Source organism: Rhinopithecus bieti, unplaced genomic scaffold (genome assembly GCF_001698545.2).
Source record: "Rhinopithecus bieti isolate Rb0 unplaced genomic scaffold, ASM169854v2 scaffold_20840, whole genome shotgun sequence".
NCBI lineage: Eukaryota > Metazoa > Chordata > Mammalia > Primates > Cercopithecidae > Rhinopithecus > Rhinopithecus bieti.
The window spans coordinates 320271-345142 of record NW_016809955.1 but is presented as its reverse complement, the minus strand read 5'-3'; the positions used below and the strand labels follow the sequence as shown (position 1 = coordinate 345142).

At 38.1% G+C, this 24872-nt stretch overlaps 1 protein-coding gene across 6 annotated transcripts in view; it reads right to left on the bottom strand.

Annotated features, from left to right (window-relative positions):
* AP2B1 (adaptor related protein complex 2 subunit beta 1) overlaps window positions 1-24872 on the bottom strand; it is a 141980-nt gene that overhangs the window by 49625 nt on the left and 67483 nt on the right. For 5 of the 6 annotated variants that reach the window (XM_017890989.1, XM_017890992.1, XM_017890991.1 and 2 more), the window contains exons 14-17: window positions 21467-21659; window positions 8050-8091; window positions 7042-7188; window positions 4614-4759 (exon numbers count right to left, since the gene is read on the bottom strand). In XM_017890989.1, the coding sequence (XP_017746478.1) occupies window positions 4614-4759; window positions 7042-7188; window positions 8050-8091; window positions 21467-21659 (528 nt within the window). The remainder of the gene's footprint in view (window positions 1-4613; window positions 4760-7041; window positions 7189-8049; window positions 8092-21466; window positions 21660-24872) is intronic. The other variant, XM_017890995.1, reaches the window with a different exon arrangement.

Sequence of the window (24872 nt, the reverse complement as noted above, 5' to 3'; positions counted from 1 at the left end):
CAAACAAACAAAAAACAGTGCTAGCTACCAAGGAAGACCACACAACAGTAAAAAAAAACATCTGGGGAAGGGATGACCAGATAATGTGAGGTGAGGGCCAGACAACAGGAAAAGGTAAAGGGAGCCAATCTAACTCAGGAAAGAAATAATAAAACAAGTAAATCATGTCAGAAATGAAGACTAAATATATCATGAACACAGATGTAAAAAAATTTTTGCCAATGAACTCCATCAATACACAAAAAAAGACAACACATCCTAACCAAGTAGGATTTATCCCAGGAATACAAGGTTGGTTTAACATTTGAAAAATCAACTGATGTAATCCATTATATTAATGGACTAAAAAAGTTTACATAATCATTTTAGTAAATGCAGAAGAGGCGTCTGGCAAAATTTAATACCCATTCATAATAAATCTCAGAAAACCAGGAACAGAATGAAATTTCCCCAAGCTCTACAAAAAAACCTATGGCTAATGTTACACTTAATTATGAGACTGAATGCTTCTCCCATGAATTAGAACACTTTTCTTACCACTCCTACCCAACATTTACTGGAGGTTCTGTTAGTACAATCAGGCAAGAAGAAAAAATAAAAGGCATAAGATTGAATAGGAAAAGATAAAACTGTCTCTTTTTATAAATAACATGATTTATTTATGTAGAAAACTATAAGGAATTTATAAAAGGCTATTAGAAAGAAAAAGTAAGTTTAACAAAGTTGCAGGAGACAAGTTCAATATATAAAAATCAATTATATTTCTATATACTAGCAACAATAAAAAATTAAAATTAAACATACTATTCACTGCTGGCCCCAGTGGCTCACACCTGTAATCCCAGCACTTTGGGAGGCCAAGGGTGGGCAGATCACCTGAGGTCAGGAGTTCAAGATCAGCCTGGCCAACATGGTGAAACCCTGTCTCTACTAAATATACAAAAATTAGCTGGGCATGGTGATGGGTGCCTCAAATCCCAGCTACTCAGGAGGCTGAGGCTGGAGAAATGCTTGAACCCAGGAGGCAGAGGTTACAGTGGGCAGAGATCATGCCATTGCATTCCAGCCTGAGTGACAAGAGGAAAACTGTCTCAAAAAAAAAAAAAAAAAAAAAAACTATTTACTATAACATCAAAAATCTGAAATACTTAAATCTGACAAAAGGTGTGTAAGATTTGTGCATAAAAAATTATAAAACATTGCAACAGAAATTAAAGACCTAAACAGAGATATACTATGCTAATGGATTAGAAGACTCAATACTGCTTAGATGTCAATTCTCCCCCAAATTGATCTACATATTCACTGCAATTCCAATAAAAATCTCAGCTTTTTTTTGTAGAAACTGACAAGCTGATTCTAAAATTTACAGGGAAATGTAGAAGACCAAGAACACCTAAAACAAGTTTTGAAAAGAAAGTTGCAGGACGTCTGCCACCTGATTTCAAGACCTATTATGGAAAAAATTTTTACATTGACTCTTGATTTACAACATACTTAAAAATGATCTCAAAGTGAATTTTAAAACTAAATGTAGGAACAAAACTATAAGGATTATATTTAAAACATGCCAAAAAAATCTTTGTAACCATAGGGTTAAGCAAAGATTTCTTAGAACACAAAAAGCATAAGCCATAAACAGAAAAAAAACAGATGAACCTGACTTTATTGAAAACTTTCAGCTGGGTGCAATGGCTCATGCTTGTATTTCCTGCACCTTGGGAGGCCAAGGCAGGATGACTACTTGAGCCCAGGCCCTTGAGACCAACCAGGGCAACACAGTGGGACCCCATCTCTATAAAAAATTAAAAAATTAGCTGGGTGTGGTGGTGCACAGGTGTAGTCCTAGCTACTCAGGAGGCAGAGGTGGGAGAATCACTCAAGCCCAGGAGTTCGAAGCAATAGTAGGCCTTGATTGTGCCACTGCACTCCAGCCTGGGTGACAGAGCCAGACTCTGTCTCAAACAAACAAACAAACAAACAAAAACACGCTTTTGTTTTTTTGAAGACATTATTAAGAAAAGCCATGGACTGTGAAAAGTATTTGCAACAAAGGATTTGTATCCAGAATATACAAAGAACTTTAACAACTCAATAAGACAATCTTCTCTCTCCCCATAAAACAAAAGTAAAGATTTGAGCAGATACTTAAGTGAAAGATATAAAAATCACCAATATGCTTATTTTTAAAAAAAGCTTAAAATTAGTAGTCATTAGGGAAATGCAAATTAAAATGAGACACTACTACACAGCGACAAGAATGGCTAAAATTGGTGAGGATGTGGAACAGCTGGAATTCTCAAGCTTACCATATAACCTAGCAATAACATGCCTCGTTATTTACCAAGGAAAATCAAAAACATATGTCCAACCAAAGATGTGTACACAAATGTTCATGGCAACTTTATCATAAAGATGAAACTGAAAACAACCAAACTCCCCCAACTTGTGAGCACGTCAACAAACTGTATATTCATCAATGGAGTATTATTTAACAACAAAAGGGAAATCAACTGCTGATATATGTATTTCAAAAGCATGATGCTAATCGAAAGAAAACATACAAGATTCCGTATTATGTAATTTCATTTATAAAAAGATTATAGAAAAGGTACAATTATAGTGACAAAAAGACTGACATACAAAGAACAAGGAAACAGACACCATAGTAAACACGGTAAGAAAGAGAATAGAAATGAGAAAAAGCAAAAAAAACCAAAAAAAAAAAAAAAAAAAAAAACAAGAGAAACAGGATTTGCAATCACCAGCAATTATGAAGTCTTTCTACCAGAATGTGAGCCTAAATCTGATAAATCTATAATCTGCCTCCAATTTACAGGTAGAATCAGCAAGATTTGAGATTGTGGGAAACTTCACACATAAAAGACTTAATTTCTTCTACAGATAAATTTTAAGGAACAAAACAGAGAGGGAGGAGGAACCTATAGATTTAAAGGGACTTAAGGCACTTATCAACTAACTGCAATGTATGGGACCTTACTGGGACCCTGTTCAGACAAAGCAAACGGTACAAAAACATTAGACTACTGTGAAAATCTGACACTAATTGGATATTTGCTGATATAAAAGAATCTGATGTTTTTTTTAACGATTAGAGAGAAAAACAGTATATAAAAATAAACAAAGAGTCAATAAATGAATAATTGAAAACCCCAAAGAAGAAAAACAAAAACAAAACAATGGAACTGAATAAAAGAGGTTGCAGTGAGCTGCAGAGATTGCTCTACTGCACTCCAGCCTGGGCAACAGAGTGAGACTCCATCTCCAAAAAAAAAGGGGGCGGGGGGGAAAGGCTAGAGATGAATGCAGACTCTGCATCTGCAGATTTCCTTTATTACAACAACAGATTCCACCCACAGCCTTGGCCTATTTATTTACTTATTTTCCCAATAGCCTTGGCCTTTAACAAGGCCAGCTCCTCAAAAGTGGCTGGAAATATTGGTAGTCTTGACAGAAAGAAACACAGACTTTCCAGATAGTTAAATGATTTTTAACATGCCAAGCTCTCAAATCCAGAGTACAAAAGTGTTTCCGAATGATGAGAAATAAATCACACAGTCACTGATGCAAATTGTTATTGACAAACTTTATTAAATCTGCTTTAAGGGTCCAATTACCACTTTTTATATGCAGGGTTAAATATCCTGTATTTACAAATGAATGGACATGCCATTAAGGTCTAACAACCAGTTTCCTGAACCATAAAACTGAATAAAACCACTGATGTTTCAAAAGAATAAGACATTAACATTTTACTTCTTCATGCTCTCTTCCTTATTAAGGCAGAGAATTGATTGCTAAAAGGAGGTTGTCAAGGTTTATGTGATTATTTGGTCAGCATATACACTTCCATATTTCTTACACCAACCAAATATGCTAACTTTTCCCACCAAAATGTGAACTTTCAGTCAGGAGCTTTGTTTGATTCACTAGTCTAGCCCTAGTACCTAGAAATGTCTGGCTCATACTAATGCTAAACAATGATTTGTTGAATAAATGGATTTCAGTTAAAAATGTGTCAGAAATGTTCTAATCCTAGAATCCAAGATAGTAAATAAGTTCTGGTTTCTTCATCGCATTTGGATAAATTTCCCAACAAACTCCCTAGTGCCTCCAGAGTTGAAGCTGATAACTGAAAAGACTTGCAAGAGCCAGGCCTCACTCTACATACAGCATCTGCCAACACGTGAGGTTTGGTTTTCTTTTTGAGATGGAGTCTCACTCTGTTGCCCGGGCTGGAGTGCACTGATGCAATCTCGGCTCACTGCAACCTTGGCCACCCAGGTTCAAGGGATTCGCCTGCTTCAGCCTCCTCAGTAGCTGGGATTACAGATACCCGTCACCATGCTCAGCTCATTTTTGTATTTTCAGTAGAGGCGGGGTTTCACCATGTTGGCCAGACTGGTCTTTTGAACCCCTGACCTCAGGTGATCCGCCCGCCTCGGCCTCCCAAATGTTGGGATTACAGGCATGAGCCACTGCACCCGGACCAATATGTGAGTTTTTAACCAGTGCTAAATGGAAAGTTCTCTTGTTGGTTCTAAGGCAAACTGTTGTCTCAATGTCAAGCTAGGGACTCACAGATTTCTTACCTATTTTTGTTAAACTGGATTGCAAAATCTGTCATATGCTGCAGAGCTTTATTGGTGAAGTTCATTTCCATATAGATGTGCCCTTGGCGGTGAGTAAATGTTCCTGAAATCTCCAAGCCTTTAGCCTTTACTGCAGGTAGCCAGACCTGAAACACACAATAAAGCTCAATAGAACCAGACAAGATTTATCTTGATGCTACCTATTTTTTAATAAATAAAGAACAAATTAAGATTAACAATTAAGTGAACAAATTCATTTCCTTAGGCAATTATAGTAAATTTTATACTATAAATATCAATCCAGTGCAAAAGACTCTGGATAGAGTCTTATTTTCTGAATTTTGAGATCGTTGTCAATTATTTAAGAAGCAAATAATAACAATTTTAAAAAACCAGTCTTTAAACGACCCTGGCTTCTGCTCTATCTTTTGTTCAGCTTGGTTATTTTACTGCTTTTAAGAGTACTGCTACCAAGAGGAAAAGAAAATTCCAATGAGTATAATGTGTTTTCTGTTAGTTCTGGTAAAATGGTTTAAAGGGAACAAACTGCATCTGCTAATGAAAATAGCATGCCTGTAATCTTTAAAGATTTTTTTTCATCATTTCCAACCAAAGCCATTATTGGTAATTTCCTCAAAGGCATCGACCATGTCTTATATACATTTTTAACTCTTGCTACAGTTTGTGGTAAATAGTAAATACTCAGATATTGCTCATATAATCTGAATGCCTATTCTATCTATCTAAATAAATCATAACACACCCCTTGGTCCCAGAACCTGTGATACATCTGGCCTATACTATTAAAAAAATAAAGATTAAAAAATTTAAGGCCCGGCGTAGTGGCTCATGCCTGCAATCCCAGCACTTTAGGAGGCCAAGGCAGGCGGATCACGAGGTCAGGAGATCGAGACCATCCTGGATAACAAAAATACAAAAAGAAATTAGCCGGGCGTGGTGGCGGACGCCTGTAGTCCCAGTTACTGGGAAGGCTGAGGCAGGAGAATGGCATGAACCCGGGAGGCGGAGCCTGCAGTGAGCCGAGATGGCGCCACTGCACTCTAGCCTGGGCAACAGAATGAGACTCCGTCTCAAAAAAAAATTTTTTTTAAATCAGGAGTCATGAGCTGTTCTGACCACCTAAGACAGAATACTAAAGGATCTGTGGGTGGGGAATAATCATGGTAATATACTCAGCCACACTAAAAGAGTGGCAGGTGGTGGGGAGGACGAGGGAATAAACTAAATGTTCATTAACAGAGGAGTGATTAAATAAATTATGGTGTATCAATTCAGTAGATACACGGATTCAAAAGAATATGGTAGAGAAAAAACCAAGGTACAAAATAGTATATTCCATTGACACAGAATGTTCAAAGGATACAAATATACAGCTATATGCATGATCTCTTTCTTTTGAAAGGACATACAAGAAAGTTAACAGTGTCTATACATGGGAAATGGGGGACAGGGGGAGACAAATTTCCATCTTACATTTTCATATTATTTACATTGGTCATTTGTATACATTACTTTTATGTTAGTAAATGAGTGCATTAGATAACTAATAATTAAAAGTCTGAAGATAATATCCAATATAGTAAACCTTACAACAAAGCTACCGAGGTGTGCCAAAACACTATGGCTCAATTCTGAGTATCTTTGGTTTTGCTATGTACTGTAATAACTATATACACTCAGTTATCACAGTTATGACTCCTGGAATGGACAACCGGTCTACATCTCTATAGCGGGGATCTCCCATAAGGAGTCAGATTAGTAAGCAGAGAATTCAGGAAGCAACCAGTCAAATTGGTCCTCAGAAAGGCAAGACTATATGAAGCCTGGCCTAGCCTGGATGGTGCTTTTCCCAAGGGCTTAAATGAGCTTCCTTAACCGGGAGTCTCCCTCTTGAATTTCACTGTGAGTGACATCAAGTAAGGTTAAGACAAGAAGAGCCCCAATGACACAAACCTAAATCGGAACTCTAAAAAGGTACACTAAAATCCATGAAAACCAAATCTAAGCAGTGGCATTCTAGAATCCATATGTAATACCAATGGGGAAAAGGGAATAAGAGAAATGACTTCCCTGTATTTTTTTCTCCTGCTGGTGCACTACATACCACTAGATTTTCACTAGATTGACTTCAATGTTGACAAACTAGACAATATTTCTAAACATGGGAACAAAACTCAAATAATTAATATTTCAAATTTTAAGTCTAATTATAAAAAAGTTTAACAAGGATGCTAATGGTGCTTCCTACTGCTAAGTTTGAAGCCACCTTTCATCTTCCTCTTAAGTCCTCCAGAACAAGGGCCCAAAGCTTTGATTTATTACCAGTAGAAGTAACACAAATGTTAAAAGTGAAACAATTTGGGTCCTGTCCATTAAGAAAGTATTGCTATGTTAACTCTTTACTTACAGCCTTAGGAGCTACATATCCACCGGGTGCCATGCCTATGCCTGTGGAGAGTTCAAACAGGTCATTCAGTCCACTGCTGACAACAGCAGGTGTAGGTGAAGGAGCAAAGGTTGCAGGCACCGATGATGGGATGAAGGATTGTCCCACCTGCAGGAAAAAAAAAGGGGGGGGGGAGAGGGGAGATTGGGAAGAACCGATTAACAGTCCTTAAAATATTGCTACATATCTTAGTAGTTTCGATAAATCAATAAAAAAACCATAATTACAATATTCTTAGGAGTCAAATTAGTATATTCTTCATCTTTTTAATCATGACAGTTATTTTTTCATCATTGGTAAGACACACTCATTCTGTAGAAGCTTTATCAAGAGAGTACTCAGTAGGATACAGGAACACAGTGATTCAAGATTTTGTGTTTGTTTCCAATTTTAGCTTCCATGATTCTGTGCAAAAGGCCTACAGGTACCCTAAGAAAGGAGGAGTTTGTTTTTATAGAAAGAGGGAGAAGTATCCAACTTAAACAGCAGTTCCATTTCCACCTGGGTTCAGCAAAGTAGTATTTCCTTTCCCATTTAGACATAAATATCTAGTAGGAAGCTCTCCTCGGGGAGATGGACATTCACACCCCCGAAACTAATTCACTTATAAGGAGAGTCTCACTCTGAGTCCAGCTGACCCTCTCAAGTTCTTTCTAGGTGACATCAGGGAATAAGCATTCTCCAGTCAAGATGGAAGGGTCCATTTCCTTTAGCTCTTTAATATCAGAAAGACAAAGATCTCTGTAAGCACTGGAACACTAATCCTTAAAGATGTCTCTACACCACGTGGTGCATGACCCCAACAATTCCAACTAATCCTATACTATTTTCTACTCCCCATATACTGTTAAAGAGGTTTTGGTGTGCAGTGCTAGACAGCAGCAGTGGCTGGTCTGATAATATGCACATAGGAAAGGCATCAAACAGGGGGCAGTGCTTCTCATGGTGAAAAAAACAGATGGCACTTACTGCCGGACTTCCTCCAATGCCCCCGCCAAGGTCACTGCCAAGCTGAAAGAGAGAAAGGAGAGAGAGGAGAGAGAGGTAGAGTTCATTTAGCTAAATACTAGATGCCCATATAGAATCTGTAAATTGCTCTACCAAGCTGCTGGAAATACATGCCATTCAACTTGTCTCCCAAAGCCTAAAAAAATTGTAGATTACAAAGAAATATGTATTAGGGGAACTAAGTGGTGGTAGTGATGGTGTATTAGTTTGGAGAAAACTTGGAAAGAAGATGGAGCTGGGACATCTCAGGGATGTTTCAGATCCAATCTTTCCACTGGGGTACATAGGCACAAACCCAAACAAGATTTAAAGAGTATGCATATTCTAAGAAGCTCTATCCCTAAGCGGCAATGTTTTGAATATGCTTTATTTTTTCTTTAAAAGGAAACTTATAGTAGGGGCGGACGGAGGGGTTGGGAGGTGTTCGAAAAGAAAAGCCAAAAAACAAAACAATTAATGTGTTTTAATTTACAAAACCTGCTGCCCCACTGAAAAAGTAAGAGCCAAATTAGTATTGAGCTGCAATTTCAAGCTGCAAAAATTATAGGTGGAACAAAAGTGATTTTTAGAGTTTGGAATGTTCCTAAAAAAGAAAATATTTGGACTGTCTACGGAGGAAGTGGGGAAGCACGCAGTGCTTCAAATCTCTTTCACAGTCAGTTCTACTAAGGAGAAATGTGATTTATTTGGAGATCATTTAAAAAGGATGTTAAGCATTAGAGAATGAGACTAACTGAATTACCTAGCTGACAAGAAAATAACTCCACATGGTCTTAGTCTTGCTTTTTTTCTCAGGATTCTGATAAGATATAATTCACTCTGAAGTCGGTCTTCCTTGACAAAAACATTAAAGAACTCAAGCCGAAAATAGGTGGCATACACGCAATGTAAAACACACATAAATACAACTAATGGAGCTGTTTCAAAAGCAAAATCTACTCTTTGCTACAGTTCCACAGTTGTTTCTTCCTAGTTCTCACTGTGCGTCTAAAACACTTCCTTGAATCATCAAATGCTTTGTCTGCCCTAAGCATACTCTCCTTTATAGTCATTTAGTGGTAGGAACTTGCAGATCATTGAGTTGTAACAATTATTTTGTATCTTTAAGACTGGGAAAAGAGGATTTATCTTCTCAATGAACAGAGAGTAGTAGTACGTAAAATGGCATTCTCAAAAATCTAAAAATTAATCTTAAATATTAAAAAATAGTCAGGACTACAACAAAGTTTTGTTTAAACCATGACAGAAAATAACCCTGGCAGGTGCTTCATAACTGGCATTAGCAAGCATGCTCTGTTGTAAACTATAAAGCACTCCCAGCCAGAGCTAACATTTCCAGAATCTGATTCCTGATTCCTACTTAATGGTTGCACAGGGGATGAAAATCACATACTTAAACAAATAAAAAGGTCATTCTTGACTGGGCGCAGTGGCTCACGCCTGTAATCCCAGCACTTTGGGAGGCTGAGGTGGGCGGATCATGAGGTTAGGAGTTCGAGACCAGCCTGGCCAACATGGTAAAACCCCCCATGTCTACTAAAAATAAAATACAAAAAATTAGCTGGGTGTGGTGGCGGGTGTCTGTAATCCCAGCTACTTGGGAGGCTGAGGCAGGCGCATCACTTGAACTTGGGAGGAGGAGGTTGTGTGCTGAGATCATGCCATTGCACTTCAGCCTGGGTGACAAGAGCAAGACTCCGTCTCAAAAAAAAAAAAAAAAAGTCATCTCCAAATCAAGAATTTGAGTAACTGGAAAAGTGTGAAGGGCATAGAAAAGATATTACACATCTGTTTTCTCCCCAGTTCTATCATAGCACACATCTGCATGACATCTGAAATTCCTTTTATTCAAACAAACATTTACATAACATTTACTGGATGCAAGGCATTACAAGGGATATAAAGATGCCTGGCAATTAGGGGACTACATAGGTAAGAATGAGGCTTTGCAAACTAGCCAGAGAAATAAAACATGAATGCAAAACCATACAGAATATACTAAAGCAAAAAAGGGAAGTTCTGAAGGGAAAAACCTACCTCTGGCTGAAAGAATGAAGCTGCAAAGAGGTGGTAGTGTGAAATTATAAAAGCAAAATGGGGAAGATCATTTCTCAAATAGCATGAACAAAGGCAGAGAAAGCATGTAGAATGAAAAGGCCAATTAGACTAGAACAGAGGGTTGATTTGTGTTAAAAAAAAATACTCATATGAAATAAGTTTGTAAAGGCAGTCTTTAATTTTTAATTTCCCCTTCATAAAAACCTGGAGGTTTCTTAGACTAATATCTAAGCTTTCTAAGAATACTAATAACTACATCAATTATGTTTCAGTAGTATGGTTTCACCCTTGGATACACAATGGAATCAACCATCTGTGTGTGGGGGTTGCAGAGAGTAGTGCTTTAGAAACTACTCGCCCCCAGAGATGGTAATTTAATTGTTCTGAAGTGTAGCCTGAGCATCAGAATTTTGAAAAGCTTCCTCAGTTGATTCTAATGTACAGCCAAGGTTGAAAACACTGCCATTAGAGAATTAGTTATTTAGAGTCAGACAATATTTCATCTGCTTAGAAATGACTTTGGAACTTGTGACTAAAAAGGAAGTCAGGATTTCAGCAGAGAGGCTGGGCGCAGTGGCTCACGCCTGTAATCCCAGCACTTTGGGAGGCTAAGGTGGGTTGATCACCTGAGGTCAGGAGTTCAAGACCAGCCTGACCAATACGGTGAAACCCATCTCTATTAAAAATACAAAAATTAGCTGGGCCTAGTGACGGAAACCTGTAGTCCCAGCTACTCAGGAGGCTGAGATATGAGAATTGCTTAAACCCGGGAGGCAGAGACTGCAGTGAGCCGAGATCACGCCATTGCACTATAGCCTGGGCGACAGAGCAAGACTCTGTCTCAAAAAAAAAAAAAAAAAAAAAAAAAAAAAAAAAAAAAAAAAAAAAAAAAATTTGAGCAGAGAAGAAAACCCTGGAAAGGATTCTACAAAAAATGTTTCATTTGTCCTGATACTCTGAGGTGGTTTTCGACTTTCTGATGGGCTTACTCCCTCTCCCAACTTATTCTCCCCTCTTCTGGCTAGGCTTATAATCTTTATGATTATAAGAGATAGAATTCTTTATGGACTTGCTTGGCATAGAACAGCAAGAAAGAAAAACACATTGGAAAGGGAACAGCAGTTTTGCTAAATTCAGTAAAAGGCATTGAGAAAAGGGATTCATGGGTAGTGTTTAGACCAAAGGAAAGAAAGCACATTCATAGCCCTTATTTTCTTATATTTCATTCTTTTTATCTTTGAATGATATATGAATATTATCTTAGCTGGAAAGGATCTGAAAGTACTGTCCCCCAGTGCTGCTTGTCAATTTTATTCAAAATCATGAAGAACTGAAAAGCAATCTTGCCATTCCTTTGTTTATGTTCAGTATATCAGATACAACTCAGCTAGAAACATGAACTCTCATCTGACACAGACAGGGTCCAAAAGACATCAGAGACACAGTCAGGGATACAAAGGTTCACCTACTTGTGCTATGTTCAGACAGCAAACGGAAAGGACGATTTCGATGCTGTATATGTTTTCTAACTAGCAAGACTACAGCTTATCCAGACTATTCAGCAACTCTCCTCTTAACTGAAAAAGATTCTAATGGAGATTATCCTCCTCCCTGAAACCATGGCAAGGTGACAGCATGATGATGGGTGTGAGTGACTAACAGGGAGATGTCAGAAGGAATGGAAGCGAATTACCCAGTGACAAATTACCACTCTTATCTACAAGTGACAAACAGGAGGAAGCAGATATTCATCAAGAAAAAAAAGCTAGAAAGTGAACAACTACACAAGAAAGTTGTTGTATATCAGCCTGAACTAGACAGTAACCATTTCAGTTCAGTAGGACACTCACTATTTGTTTAAAAAAAAAAATTTACTTTGTTGTTCAGGCTGATCTCACTCCTGGGTTCAAGCGATTCTTCCACCTCAGCCTCACAAAGTGCCGGGATTACAGGTGTGAATCATTGCACCCAGCCTGAGATTATTGGGAGTCAGGTTCATCTGTCTGGACATATTGTAAGCCCACACTTATCAGGTAGGGTACAAAATCAATCAAACTAGAACTTGTAAAACTCAGAGTGATATCTGTTATCCAGTGAACTAGTAGGAGACAGGACGGAAAAGGAATAGGAGTGCAGGGTATGGCTTTGATCCTGATCTTAAATGTCTAGATACTGTATTTTAAGTGTCTCTTGGAGGTGTCCACTCACTATTGTTCCCAGGATTGCCTTACTGAGGCTGCCATTTTCTCCATGAAGAAAATCATGTCAATTATAGGTCAACTAAGTCAGATAAAGAAGGGGGGAAAGATGCCAACTTCAGGAAAAGAATATTTCAAATACTGAAAATTGAACAGTCTGTATTAAAAGTCTGTATTAACAGTCTGTAATTGGGCTGGGCACGGTGGCTCAAGCCTGTAATCCCAGCACTTAGGGAGGCCGAGGCAGGCAGATCAAGAGGTCAGGAGATCCAGACCACCCTGGCTAACACAGGGAAACCCCGTCTCTACTAAAATACAAAAAATTAGCCGGGTGTGGTGGTGGGCACCTGTAGTCCCAGCTACTTGGGAGGCTGAGGCAGGAGAATGGTGTGAACCTGGGAGGCGGAGCTTGCAGTGAGCTGAGATTGTGCCACTGCACTCCAGCCTGGGCGACAGAGCGAGACTCCATCTCAAAAAAAAAAAGAAAAAAAGTCTGTAACTGATACCTAAATCCAAATTTTCTGCTAGTGGTGTAGTTCCCCCAGTCTCCAATCACAGTAGTCCCCCATAATTGTTGTAGTCATTAAATGGCACTGAGAATAATACTAACATTTGTCTACTACCAAAGAGTGGTCACTTTATCACATCTGAAGTAATGCTGAGTGGAACTTGGTTCATGTTAAACTACACAATAATGTGTCATTACACAATAATGTTCAGTAACCAGACAGAAAATGGGTTTTATGGTGACTTATTGTAACTTATGGGCTAAAGGGATTTCGGCATGGTTACATGAGCGCTGCAGAGCCAGGCAGAGCCAAAAGTCCCAGAGCTGAGCCTGCACACAGGCTCAGGTCAGCTTTAGATAACAAAAGGAAAGGCCCTCGTCCAATGGCAATGTGCTACAACAGCAGAAATACAGAGAAAGAACTCAAGATTGAAGTTATATAAGGGAATAAATCTGCCTGACTCCAAGAAAAGAAAATTTGAAAAGGAATTTTTAAATTTTATAAAGGAATATCATCCAAGATAACCACTGAGAGGACTGGAAAAAAAAATCCCACAAATTATCACAATGACTGATCTGGGTTAGCCCCTTTGACGTATGTCTGGCCAGTCCAAAGTACATCTATTTGCTTCTAAAACTGTGGATCTGTCTAGGTATCTGAAGAGATTCTCTTAACTGCAGGTGTATATCTGAAGCTCAGACATTTCTATGCTCCTATTTAGAGCTAGTGTCCCTTTTATTTAATGTTTTCTAGAATTTACTGAATTAAAGGGAATCCAAGGAATGCTCCAAGCCATATAGCTTACCAATAGATCTATTATTCAGGAGTCAACAGAATGGTGCAAAAATAGTACACAGTGACTCCCATCACAAACAATAAAACTTACTATTGTCAAAATCCTATTGGTGTCAAAATCATCAGTGTGTGTCTTTCTATCAGGGTTTAATTTTAGATGGCACACAGTATCTTGTAGGTTAAAGTATGGTTTTCAGCTACTATGCTGCAAATTTTAATTTGATCTTCAAAAAGCTATTCAAGGCTGGGAATAGTGGCTCACACTTGTAATCCCAGCCCTTAGGGAAGCTGAGGCAGTGGATTGCCTGAGCCCAGGAGCTCAAGACCAGCCTGAACAACATGGCAAAACCATGACTCTACAAAAAACACAAAAATTAGCTGGGTGTAGTGGTGTGCGCCTGTAGTCCCAGCTAGTTCGGAGGCTGCGGTGGGAGGATCACCTGGGTTCAGGGAGGTCAACGTTGCAGTATGTCATTGTAATGCCACTGCATTCTAGCCTGGGTGACAGAGTGAGATCCTGTCTCAAAAAAAAACGCTATGCAAAAAAGCATCATAAAATATAACTAATCAAATTGGTGGAAAGACTCTGTAACCACTCAAAAGCTAATAAACTGATGGCTGAGAGAAGACTTGATAAGGAATAGCATTAATGCACTGAGATCGTATAAAAATCATCAGAAGACTCCATAACCTGAGGGGGGAAAAGGCTTCTATCAGCGGAAAAGTAGGGGGATGTAACGGATTACCTCCTGATGTAAGACAAAAAGTCCTTAGAATGGCCACCATAGGTCTCTTAGGTCAGACAGAACTCAAATGATGAATATAGTAAAAATCAACAAGAGAACCTCTTTATTCTGTCTCAATTTCTTTCAAAGCATTTGCTACTTTATCATTTGTCTCCCCTACCCAAATGTAAGCTTGCAAGGACTGTTTTGGAAGGTTGCAAGGACCATTCTATATGCCTAGTATACAGAATAGAGCCTGAATACTGGGCACTCAAATACTTATTTATTGAATGAATGAATGTTTTGTAAATATATATTTACAGCTACTGGCAGTAATATATATACAGCTACTGGCAGTATTTCCTGGGAGACAATTTTGAAATGAATCATTTTATTAGGGAAAATTATCACCAAAAGGACAAAAGCCTGACAAAATCGTTTACCAACTGGCCTAGAGCACAGTAGCTGTATCAACATTGCCAACAGATATGAATAGAACCAAACTGAGGAAAAAAAATGAACACCCATTAGCCAAGTGTGCAGCTTGTGCCTGTAGTCCCAGCTACTTGGGAGGCTGAGGTTGGAGGATCACTTGAGCTCAGGAGTTTGAGGCTGCAGTGAGCTATGATCACACCATTGTACTGTAGCGTGGGTGACAAAGCGAGACCTTGTCTCAAAAAAAAAAACAAAAACAACAAACATCTCCCAGCTGGACCAAAACTCATTCTAGGGAGGAAACGTATTATTTGAGTGGTTTTGAGAGCAAAATTTCAGAATAAGAACGCCTGCACATCATTTAACTGCCCTGAAAGTACTACTGCTTTATTACAGCTCACCAGTGAAAAGATGGGAAAAGGAGATTTTTGTGGTTTTACTTAAATGAAAATAAAATGGTCAGGCATAGTGGCTCACGCCTGTAAATCTTAACACTTTGGGAGGCTGAGATGGGAGGACTACTTGAGCCCAGGAGCTCAAGGTTGCAGTGACCCTGTCTTTAAATAAATAAATATGGCTAAGATGAACCATCTCTTCCTCTTGCTGCAAGAAAGGTGCATGAACTTATTATTCAGTCTCTTTTTTTCATGAATGAACACACATTTGTAGTCCTTCTCCAACTTTCATGTGACACATTAGCCCAAAGTCATACACTCAGGGACCTGGGATGTACACCATCAAGAGGCCCAGGGCAAGCAAGCTGTATGTTTTATCTTAAAGTCATGCAATTTTACATTCTAAGTTGTAACATACCAGTGTATATTCTGTTTATATCATTTACCATCAAGTAAGCCTGACACTGCAAGGCAATGAGCCATATTTATTCTGCAGCTTCAAATGCACCCTGCACTCTGCTGTGTACTCCAGAGACTGCGTTTCCCAGTTTGAGAAGGACCAGTTAGGTGAAACTGTATTCTATTCTAGAAGGTGACAATAACAAACTAACTGGAAAATTACAGGATAGTATAAAGTGTATAAACTTTGAAGTTTTAAAGAAGTCCTGGGTTTAAATTCCAACTCTGCAACTTACTATATGACCTTCAGTTTTCTGTAAAATGGGGCCCAATACCAATTATCTTCCTGAGTTGTTCTGAGGATTAGAAATTATAAAAGTTCTAGCACAGGGAATAGCACTCAGAAATTAGTACTTATTCTCAAAATTGCCTGAGGCCAGCCTGCCTTGACTAAACGTATGCACTGATACAAAGATGGTGGTTATGGAAGCCTCACTGAGAAATTTAATGGGCAACAACTTACAAAGATCTTTCCACATAACACAAACTCAAAAAAACTAAGCTTTTAAATCATTGCAAAGCTCCCCAAAGGAAGAAAATAAAGATATAAAACTAGTACAGATGATGGATTTCCTGTGGGCTAAAAAATCTCAAAACTATTAATAAATAGCTTATGACTTTAGATATCTCAAAGGTAAACACCTGAAAGAAACAGTGGGAAAACATGGACTGGGGTCAGGAAAAGGCAGTTTCTCCTCTATTCCATACCACTCAAGCTGGGCACACAGCGTATTTCTCCAGGATGAAATCCTTCATCAGCACAGAGAAAGGGCACTTTGGACAATTCTTCCTTTCCATTTTTGATCCACAATAGCACTGTTTATGTAAAAGAATAAAGCACAGCACCTGGGCTGTAATTTAGCCAAGGCCTCTGCTGACAGACTGGAAGTAAAGGCAATAAAATAACCGAGATTCAATTATTACTACAGTGATCCTCGCAGATGTCAGACTCATGAGCACATAACACATATGCAAGAGTTATACACATGGGCATCAGGTCACCTCCCACACTACACCAAATCAGAAGGATCTGCACATTGAGAAAAATCACACTACTCAGAACGAGCAGTTTCTTAGATTAAGTACCAGAGTCATAAAACAAACCAACCAACCAACCAAAAAACTCCACATATATGGCTTCCAAAAGAAACAAAAAGCCCAAAAAACTACTTTGCAAGCCTATACCTAACTAGTAAACTGTCATGCTCTACATGTAGAGCAGGTCAACTACATAAACTACATTACTTGAATTTACTCCACATCAAAGCAATAGTTCAGTTTGTACTGACAGATGGAAGAAACTATCTGTAGAGTACAAGCAAAAGAGAATATGTTGAAATGCAAGCAAAAAATAAGGATGTTCCAGTAAGGAGACTAAAAAGAATAGGTAGAAATCCATTTTTATCCAAGTCTTGAGATGAAGAGGCATTCCATTCAAAGACGACTGCTTTCTTTAAAAAAGCATACAAGAATCAATCACCTGGGGAGCTACAGTATGTTTACTTTCTTTACATCACAGCAATGGCCCCACCCTAACTCCTCTTTAAAGAATCACAAATGTTGAGAGTCCCTATTATTGATGGAAAAAGGCCATAGCTTTCAGGAATGTTGTGGCAAAGCATTTCTGACTAGTAATAATAACAAATAAATAATAAATTGATAAGTATTTCCTGACTAGGACAGTTCTATTAGGTTGGAGCAAAAGTAATTACTTTTAATGGCAAAAATCGCAATTACATTTGCTCCAACCTAATAGGAAAAGGTTACAACTCACTAAATCTTAACCCTAGCCAAATTTCATGAGTGTGACAGTAAAAGAAGATGAAACAGAACAAGATCTAAGGGAAGATCACCAGGCTATGAAAAGGAAGAATAAAATATCTTCTCATGAATATCAAGTTTTAAGATAGAAGAACAGAAAATGGTTAGACAATCCAAAATACAAAATGCCCTCGATTTTCGGTCTCCAATTATGGCAAGTGAGCAAGGATAAAAAGGACCCTGGGACTGAGCAACCATATCTAAATTGGTCAAATTCAACTTCCAGTCAACTTCTGACACGATGGATAACCTCACAGAAAATCATAACAGAAAAATATTCAGAGGGAAAAGAACAAAGGTGAAGTCAGAGATATCTGTTTTTGTAGGAAGTGCCAAAGAGGATCTCGAGAATAGGATTCTTTTGTGGCGGTCACTGTCTTGGCTTAGATAACAGTTTTTAACATCTCTACCTAGCTCCATTTGGAATTTCATTTGGTTTAGTGTTCTCAACCCTGGCTGCAAGATTAAAATAACACAGGTAATTTTTAAAAAATAGCAATGTCTAGGTCCTGCCTCCCAGAGGTGTTGTTTAATTACTCCTGGACTCAAGTATTGATAGTATTTTTTTTTTCTTTGTAGTTTCAATGGCTAGAGAGAGAGTATTTTTTTTTTTAACTGGTAATTGTGTGGAACCAATTCTGCAGATAGAGTTGAGAATCATACAGTTATTAGGAACCAGGCAATACTTTGTTAGCAGTACACCACTGACCTCTGTGGGTGAGGTTCTGTTAGAAACCCATGATAAAAGTAGTACCAACAGTCTAGTGGCCTGGTTGCTAGCCTTCCTGAAATGATCACTGAGCTAACCTAAATGCTGCTTCCCAAATCACCACACAATTCTAAACATGGCCATATTTTAAATAGGAGTTTGGGTTGAATTCTACCACTCCTAGCTACACTAGTCTCCCTACAAGGCAAAAGAAAGAGCTTTAACGAAATAATAAGTTTCTTGCCCTCTGAATTAATTTAAGGGAGAGGAGGAGCCCTCTTTCCAGAAGTCTGCTTACTACTGAAGAGAAAAAGCGCCAGGTGTGGTGGCTCACGCTTGTAATCCCAGCAAGCTGGGAGGCTGAGGCAGGTGGATCACCTGAGTTCAGGAGTTCAAGACCAGCCTGGTCAACATGGTAAAACTCCATCTCTACTAAAAATGCAAAAACTTAGCTGGGCGTGGTGGCGGGCACCTGTAATCCCAGCTACTCAGGAGGCTGAGGCAGGAGAATCGCTTGAACCTGGGAGGCGAGGTTGTGGTGAGCCAAGATCACACCACTGCACTCCAGCCTGGGCAACAAGAGCAAAACTCCATCTCCAAAAAAAAAAAAAGCAAATAAAAAGACAGAGAGAAAAAGGGGCATCTGATATCTGAGCATCTAGGTAGCTATAGTTCAAACACTAAACTGAAGTGGTTCACAGTAGTCACCAGATATTCTATGTCCTTAATGTGCAAAATGTGGCCCATGGACCAGCAGCTTCAGCGTCACCTTGTTAGAAATGCAGACTCGAGGTCTCACTCTAGACCAACTAAATCATCTCTCCTAGGCTCAGTGTGCTGGCTCACCCAGCACTTTGGGAGGCCAAGGCAGGGGGATTGCTTGGGCCTAGGAATTCAAGATGAGCCTACGCAACATAGTGAGAACCCACTTCCACAAACTAAACTAAACAAAACAAACCCTCTCTTGTACAAAATCTTTAGGAGATTCACAGGTATATAATTTATTTTGAGAAGTACTCTGTAAGGCAAGGATGCATTCAAAAAATGACTTTGAGGATTAATCTTCTCTTTAGATAATTTGCATAAGAACAATCAAAGCATTTTAAAAGTCCACTGCTGCCTTAGAAACTCATCTTCCACACAGCCAAATTTAGGTCTTCCTTGTGATGTTCTCGAAAAAGGAACCTTGATTCTCTGAGTAAATATATATTTAACCACATACGGATCCAAAGCAAAAATAAGGGCTTTAATTTCTTCTCATCTTGATTTCTGGGATATCTTTCAATCTCAGAATAAGCTGAAGAAAAATGCACTGTAAACAATTTCTGGGCTATAACACCAAGGATACCATTTTAAATCCCAAAGTCAGGAAAAGCTAAAATTTAGAGTTACATAAAAACATAACCGGGCCTATGTAGCAAAAGTTGCATATTTAGAAATCCGATTAGAAAAACAACAACTTTCCTATCCCTGAAAGAATATCCCTCATATAAAAAAAAGGAAATAGGCCTGTGTGTAACTTTGGCTACTACAAGCAGGTTCTAACAGCTTTTCCCTTTGATACAATACTTGCAGGAACTCTAATGCAGATGACTGGGCAGCTATGTAAAATATGATGACAAAACCCATTGGTTTTGGAGTTGGCATGAGCTAATACAAAGTCAAATGAAAATAATATGTCTCTTTTTTTCTATGCTTATAGTGGGTCAGGTAGGATTCTGGTCTGGCAACATTAAAGGCAGGGCCTCTTTCTCCCCTCTATTCCTTGAACTTAGTTTGTTTCTCATTCTTAGGTTCAATGAGTCCATCATGTAGTAAGCTTCCCCACCAGGGAATGTAATAAACTTGAGGAGGATGCAATATTTAACTTGTGGTTGATATGTGAACAGAAAGGAAGAGCTATTTTAATTTTATAAGGAATGCTTAGGAGCCTCCATGAATATTTAAATATTTGTCACTCTCCTGAGTCTATAAGGAGGCTTGACAGCAATGTAAGTAGAATCATCATATGAGGAAGCTATTCTGTTTATATAATGTCAGTTTCAATCATTAAAGATATGAATATAAAAAGTATTTGCTTATATGCCCAAGAAAGACAATAGAAGTGCTCCTTTGCGTCAATATAAGCTGGAGTTCACAGCTTGGTCAATGTATAAATTCTAGAAGCAGTGATTTTCCATTAATGAAATGCACAACCCACAGAGATATGACTATAACCCTATTTCCTTACACTCTCTGCCAGCCAAAAAGTAAATGAACCTCTAATGGCTGGTATAAACCCCAGATACAAAACTGCTCATAAAGTAGAAGAGAAGATGTCAGTATATGCAGCATAGAGTGCAGTTGTTTTGTATCTGTCATCTCTGGGAACATATATTTTCATATCTAAGCTGTCAGCCCTCCAATGATATTGGTAAATAAATCGTTGTTGGGCATCTTTATAGTCATTGGGTTGACAAAAATCTCTTTTGCAAGGGTCTGCTAGAAAAGCCTCTCTAATTTCATCACAGTTTAAGGCAGTCATGTGATAGACTTGTTATTTTTCTGGCCTTCTCTTCATAGATTGAAGGTCACCCTTAAAATTCATTTATCTTGTACAGAAACAAAAAATAATTTTGGTTCCCATTGGTGGCAAATGTTCACAGATATTCTGGATTTTGGAGCCTTTTAGTATTAGAATCCTGGAAGCTAATTAAATTGGAAGTATGATAGAATGGAGTAGGTGGGGAAGAAGGGAAAAAAAGAACCAATCAAGCAGCCCTTTCCAACTGTAATAAAGGTACATTTTACTTAAAAAAAAAAGGCTGCCTCAAAACCTTTCAGAATTAGGGCATAAGTAAATAAAATATAAAAAAGGCAAAGGTTTGAAAGCCTCAAAATAGGATGATTTGTGTGAGGTCACTTTAATGTCATTCAGGTCAAAAGGAGAATTGATGTGGGCTATCCAGAGTTAAGAGCTAGGAACAATAATAAACTCTGGAAAAGATACTAAATGTTAAAATTGCTGAACAATAGGATGGTTAAATGTCAAAAGTTCTATTTAGAGGCAGGACAATGAAATAATCCCTTACACCTGCAGACATACCCCATTACCGACGATGAACAGTATTAATTATAATTTTGCCTTACTAAAGACAAAAAATCCTGTCCTTTATCAAAGGACATTGCTGCGCATCAAGGAAAGATCTAGTTCTAAAAAGCTGAATAATTTAAAACTCTCTAGCATATCAAGAACTAAAAATAACCAAAAGAACAAGGGAAGAAAGATGCTTACCAGACTATCTAGTCCTCCTCCTAGGAGATCCACCGCTCCCATCTGCATGGAGGACACCTGTGGCACATTGACTGGGGGACCGAGGTCAAGATTTAAAAGATCCCCTAGAAGATCACCTTGAGAGGGGATAACCTGAGGCTGTTCCAGATTCGTTGCAGTGGTAGTGCCAACAGGGCTGTCACCTGCATCAGTGCTAAAATCACATACACATAAAATGGAGAAAAGAGAAAAGTCAGTTTCACCTAGGACATAATATGGCAACAGTAGTTAAACATATAGCTATATATAACTATCAAATACAAGGGGGAAAAAAACCCTCTGATTTTATAACCATTTGTTTATGCTCATGAAGAGATAATAGCAATTCTTATTTTTATCAAATACAGTTGCTAAAATGAAAATAAATTATATGATGTAAACCTTGTCAGTTATATAATATAATTGGTCGATTTTAATTAAACATCTATGAGGGAACACTGTAAAGAGAATTGTATGGTTCTCTGTAGAAACTGTAAAATATATGGTTCCTGCCCTCAATGGCTTACATACCAACAACAAAAATCAGCATTTACAAAATGACTAAAAAGCTAGTTTACTGCGTAACAGCAGAAACATGTACTGTGTGCCTGCATAATTGACAGGATACGAGTAACACAACAAAAAAAGCTTCTCGGAATGGTTTTATGAGGAACTACCAGAGAGAAACCTCCAAAGAGGAAGAGAAGGTTTGTACAAAGGCACAGAAATGAACAATTTGACTTTAGGGGTGGTAAAAAAATTATATTGGCAGGAGCAGAGTTTGGGATTGGTAAAATTGGGGGAAGAGAGAATAAGGAAAATAAAACTTTGAAAACTAGTCTAGAGAGCTGATTTTTTATAAAAGAAATGCAGAATCACTTTTATTTCTTGAACAAAGAACAGAAACTAAAAATAACATTAGAGGAACATTATTCTAGCACCTGTGTGTATAATGAACTGAAGTTAGGAGAATGGACATGAAGATCAGCTAAGAGTAATCTAAACTGCTACAGTTATCAACTATGTATGAAATAATAAAAGCTCAACAAGCTATAAAAATAAAAAGAAAGTGGTGAGTTCCAAGACATTTTAAAAGGACTAGGTAGGAGAAATGATGATCTTTTCAATAAATGGTGCTGGGTTAACTGCACAGTTATGTGGGGGAAAAATGAACCTTGGCTCCCTATAATCCACAAGGTAAACAAAAATTGAGATAAATCAGACATAAATGTGAAAGGTAAAACCCAGTTGAAAACCTAGAGTAGCATCTTATAAGCTTGCAGGAGATAATGGTTTCAACAAAAAGCAGTAGCCACAAAAGAAAAAAAGTAATAAACTGGATTTCATTAAAATTAAGAACATGTCTTCCAATGACACCATTAAGAAATTGGGAAAAGATATTCTCTACAAACTGAGAGAAGATATTCACAACACATATACCTAACAAAGGACTTGCATCCAAATTATCTAAGGAATTCCTACAAATCATTAAGAAAAAGACAAATCATTAAAAACAGGCAAGTCGCAAAACAGGATACAGTAACGTGAAAATGTGCTTAGCAACTTTACTCATCAGGAAAATGCAAATTAAAACTATAACAAGACACCACTATACACTCACCAGAATGGCTAAAACTAAAAAGATCAATAATACCAAGCAGTGCTGACAATGTAGATCACCTGGAACTCATACAGTGCTAGAAGGAGTATACACTGGTACAACTACTTTGGAAAATTGGCAGTTTGTGTCTCCTACAGCTAAATAGAAACCTATTCTATGATCCAGCAATTCTACTCCTAGGTATATGCCCGAGATAAATACATATATAAGTCTACCAAAAGACAAATACAAGAATATTCATAGCAGCCAAAAACTAGAAATAACCCAAAGGTGCAACAGAAGACATAAATAGTATATTCATGGAACGGAATACCACACACCAATAAAAAGGAGCAAACTACTAAAAACACAGATTAACCTCACATTATGTAGAGCAAAAGACACAAGACATGGAAGAGTAAAAACTGTAGGTTCCATTTATATCACACTCAGGCAGAGACAAAATGAATCTATAGCGATAGAAATCAGAACAGTGGTAATCTCTGGAGTGTGCACACTGACAGTAAAGGAACATGAGGAACCTTCTAGGGTGCTGAAAATATTCTATATCTGATCAGGGTAGTGATTATATGAGTGTATACATATGTAAAAATTCGCTGAACACTAAATGCTAAGATTAGTGAACTAATCTATTACTAACAGATTGGACTAATCTATTACTTAATAGAAGCAATAATGTTAATATAAGTAACATGAAGATATTCTCCACTGCATAAGCTTGCATCAGACCAGAATAATCCACTGATAGCCTAACATTAATAAACAATATAATAAGCACCCTATTATTTATACTGTTAATCTGACACAGGTATGCTCTAAGGAAAGATTACAAAAAGTACCCAGCTTGTTTACCAAAAACATCACCTCTAGCATTACCAGTATGAGAGGCACTGCCTGCCCAGTGACATATGTTCAACGGCCGTGGTATCCTGACCAGGCAAAGGTCAGGCAATAACCTTAATGCTAAAGTTATTATAAATTAGATGTCAATTTAAAAAGTAAAATTCCCACCAAGAAAATTCCAGGTTCAGACGGCTTCACTGTGAATTCCTCCAAACATTTAAGGAAAAAGTAAGACCAATCTTACATAAACTCTAAACGAGACTAGAGAATGGCAACTGAGAAAATCTGAAAGTAGGTTAGCCTGCTTATTGGATGATATTAAGTCATTATGTCCAATTTTGTTAGGCTTGATAACATTGTAATTTCAAGTCTTTATCTGTTAAAGATACCAAGTACAGTACTTACAGGTGAAAACATAACGAGGTCTGGGATTGGATGTAAAATATTTGAGGCATCTCAAAAACAACTGTAGGGGCAATAAATGAAATAACATTGGCAAGATACTGATAACTGCCGAAACTGAGTGATAGGTATATCCAAGTTTGTTATACCACTCTATCTTGTATATTTTAAGATTTACATGATAAAAAATAAAAAACAAAAAACAAACAAACAAAAAAACAGCCAGGCATGGTGGCTCACACCTGTAATCCTAGCACTTTGGGAGGCCAAGGTGGGCAGATCACCTGAGGTCAGGAGTTCGAGACCAGCCTGACCAACATGGTGAAACCCAGTCTCTACTAAAAATACAAAAAAATTAAAAATTAGCCGGGAGTGGTGGCAGGCACCTGTGGTCCCAGCTACTCAGGAGGCTGAGGCACAAGAATCACTTGAACCCAGGAGGTAGAGCTTGCAGTGAGCCAAGGTCATGCCACTGCACTCCAGCCTGGGAGACAGGGCGAGACTACATCTCAAAAAAAAAAA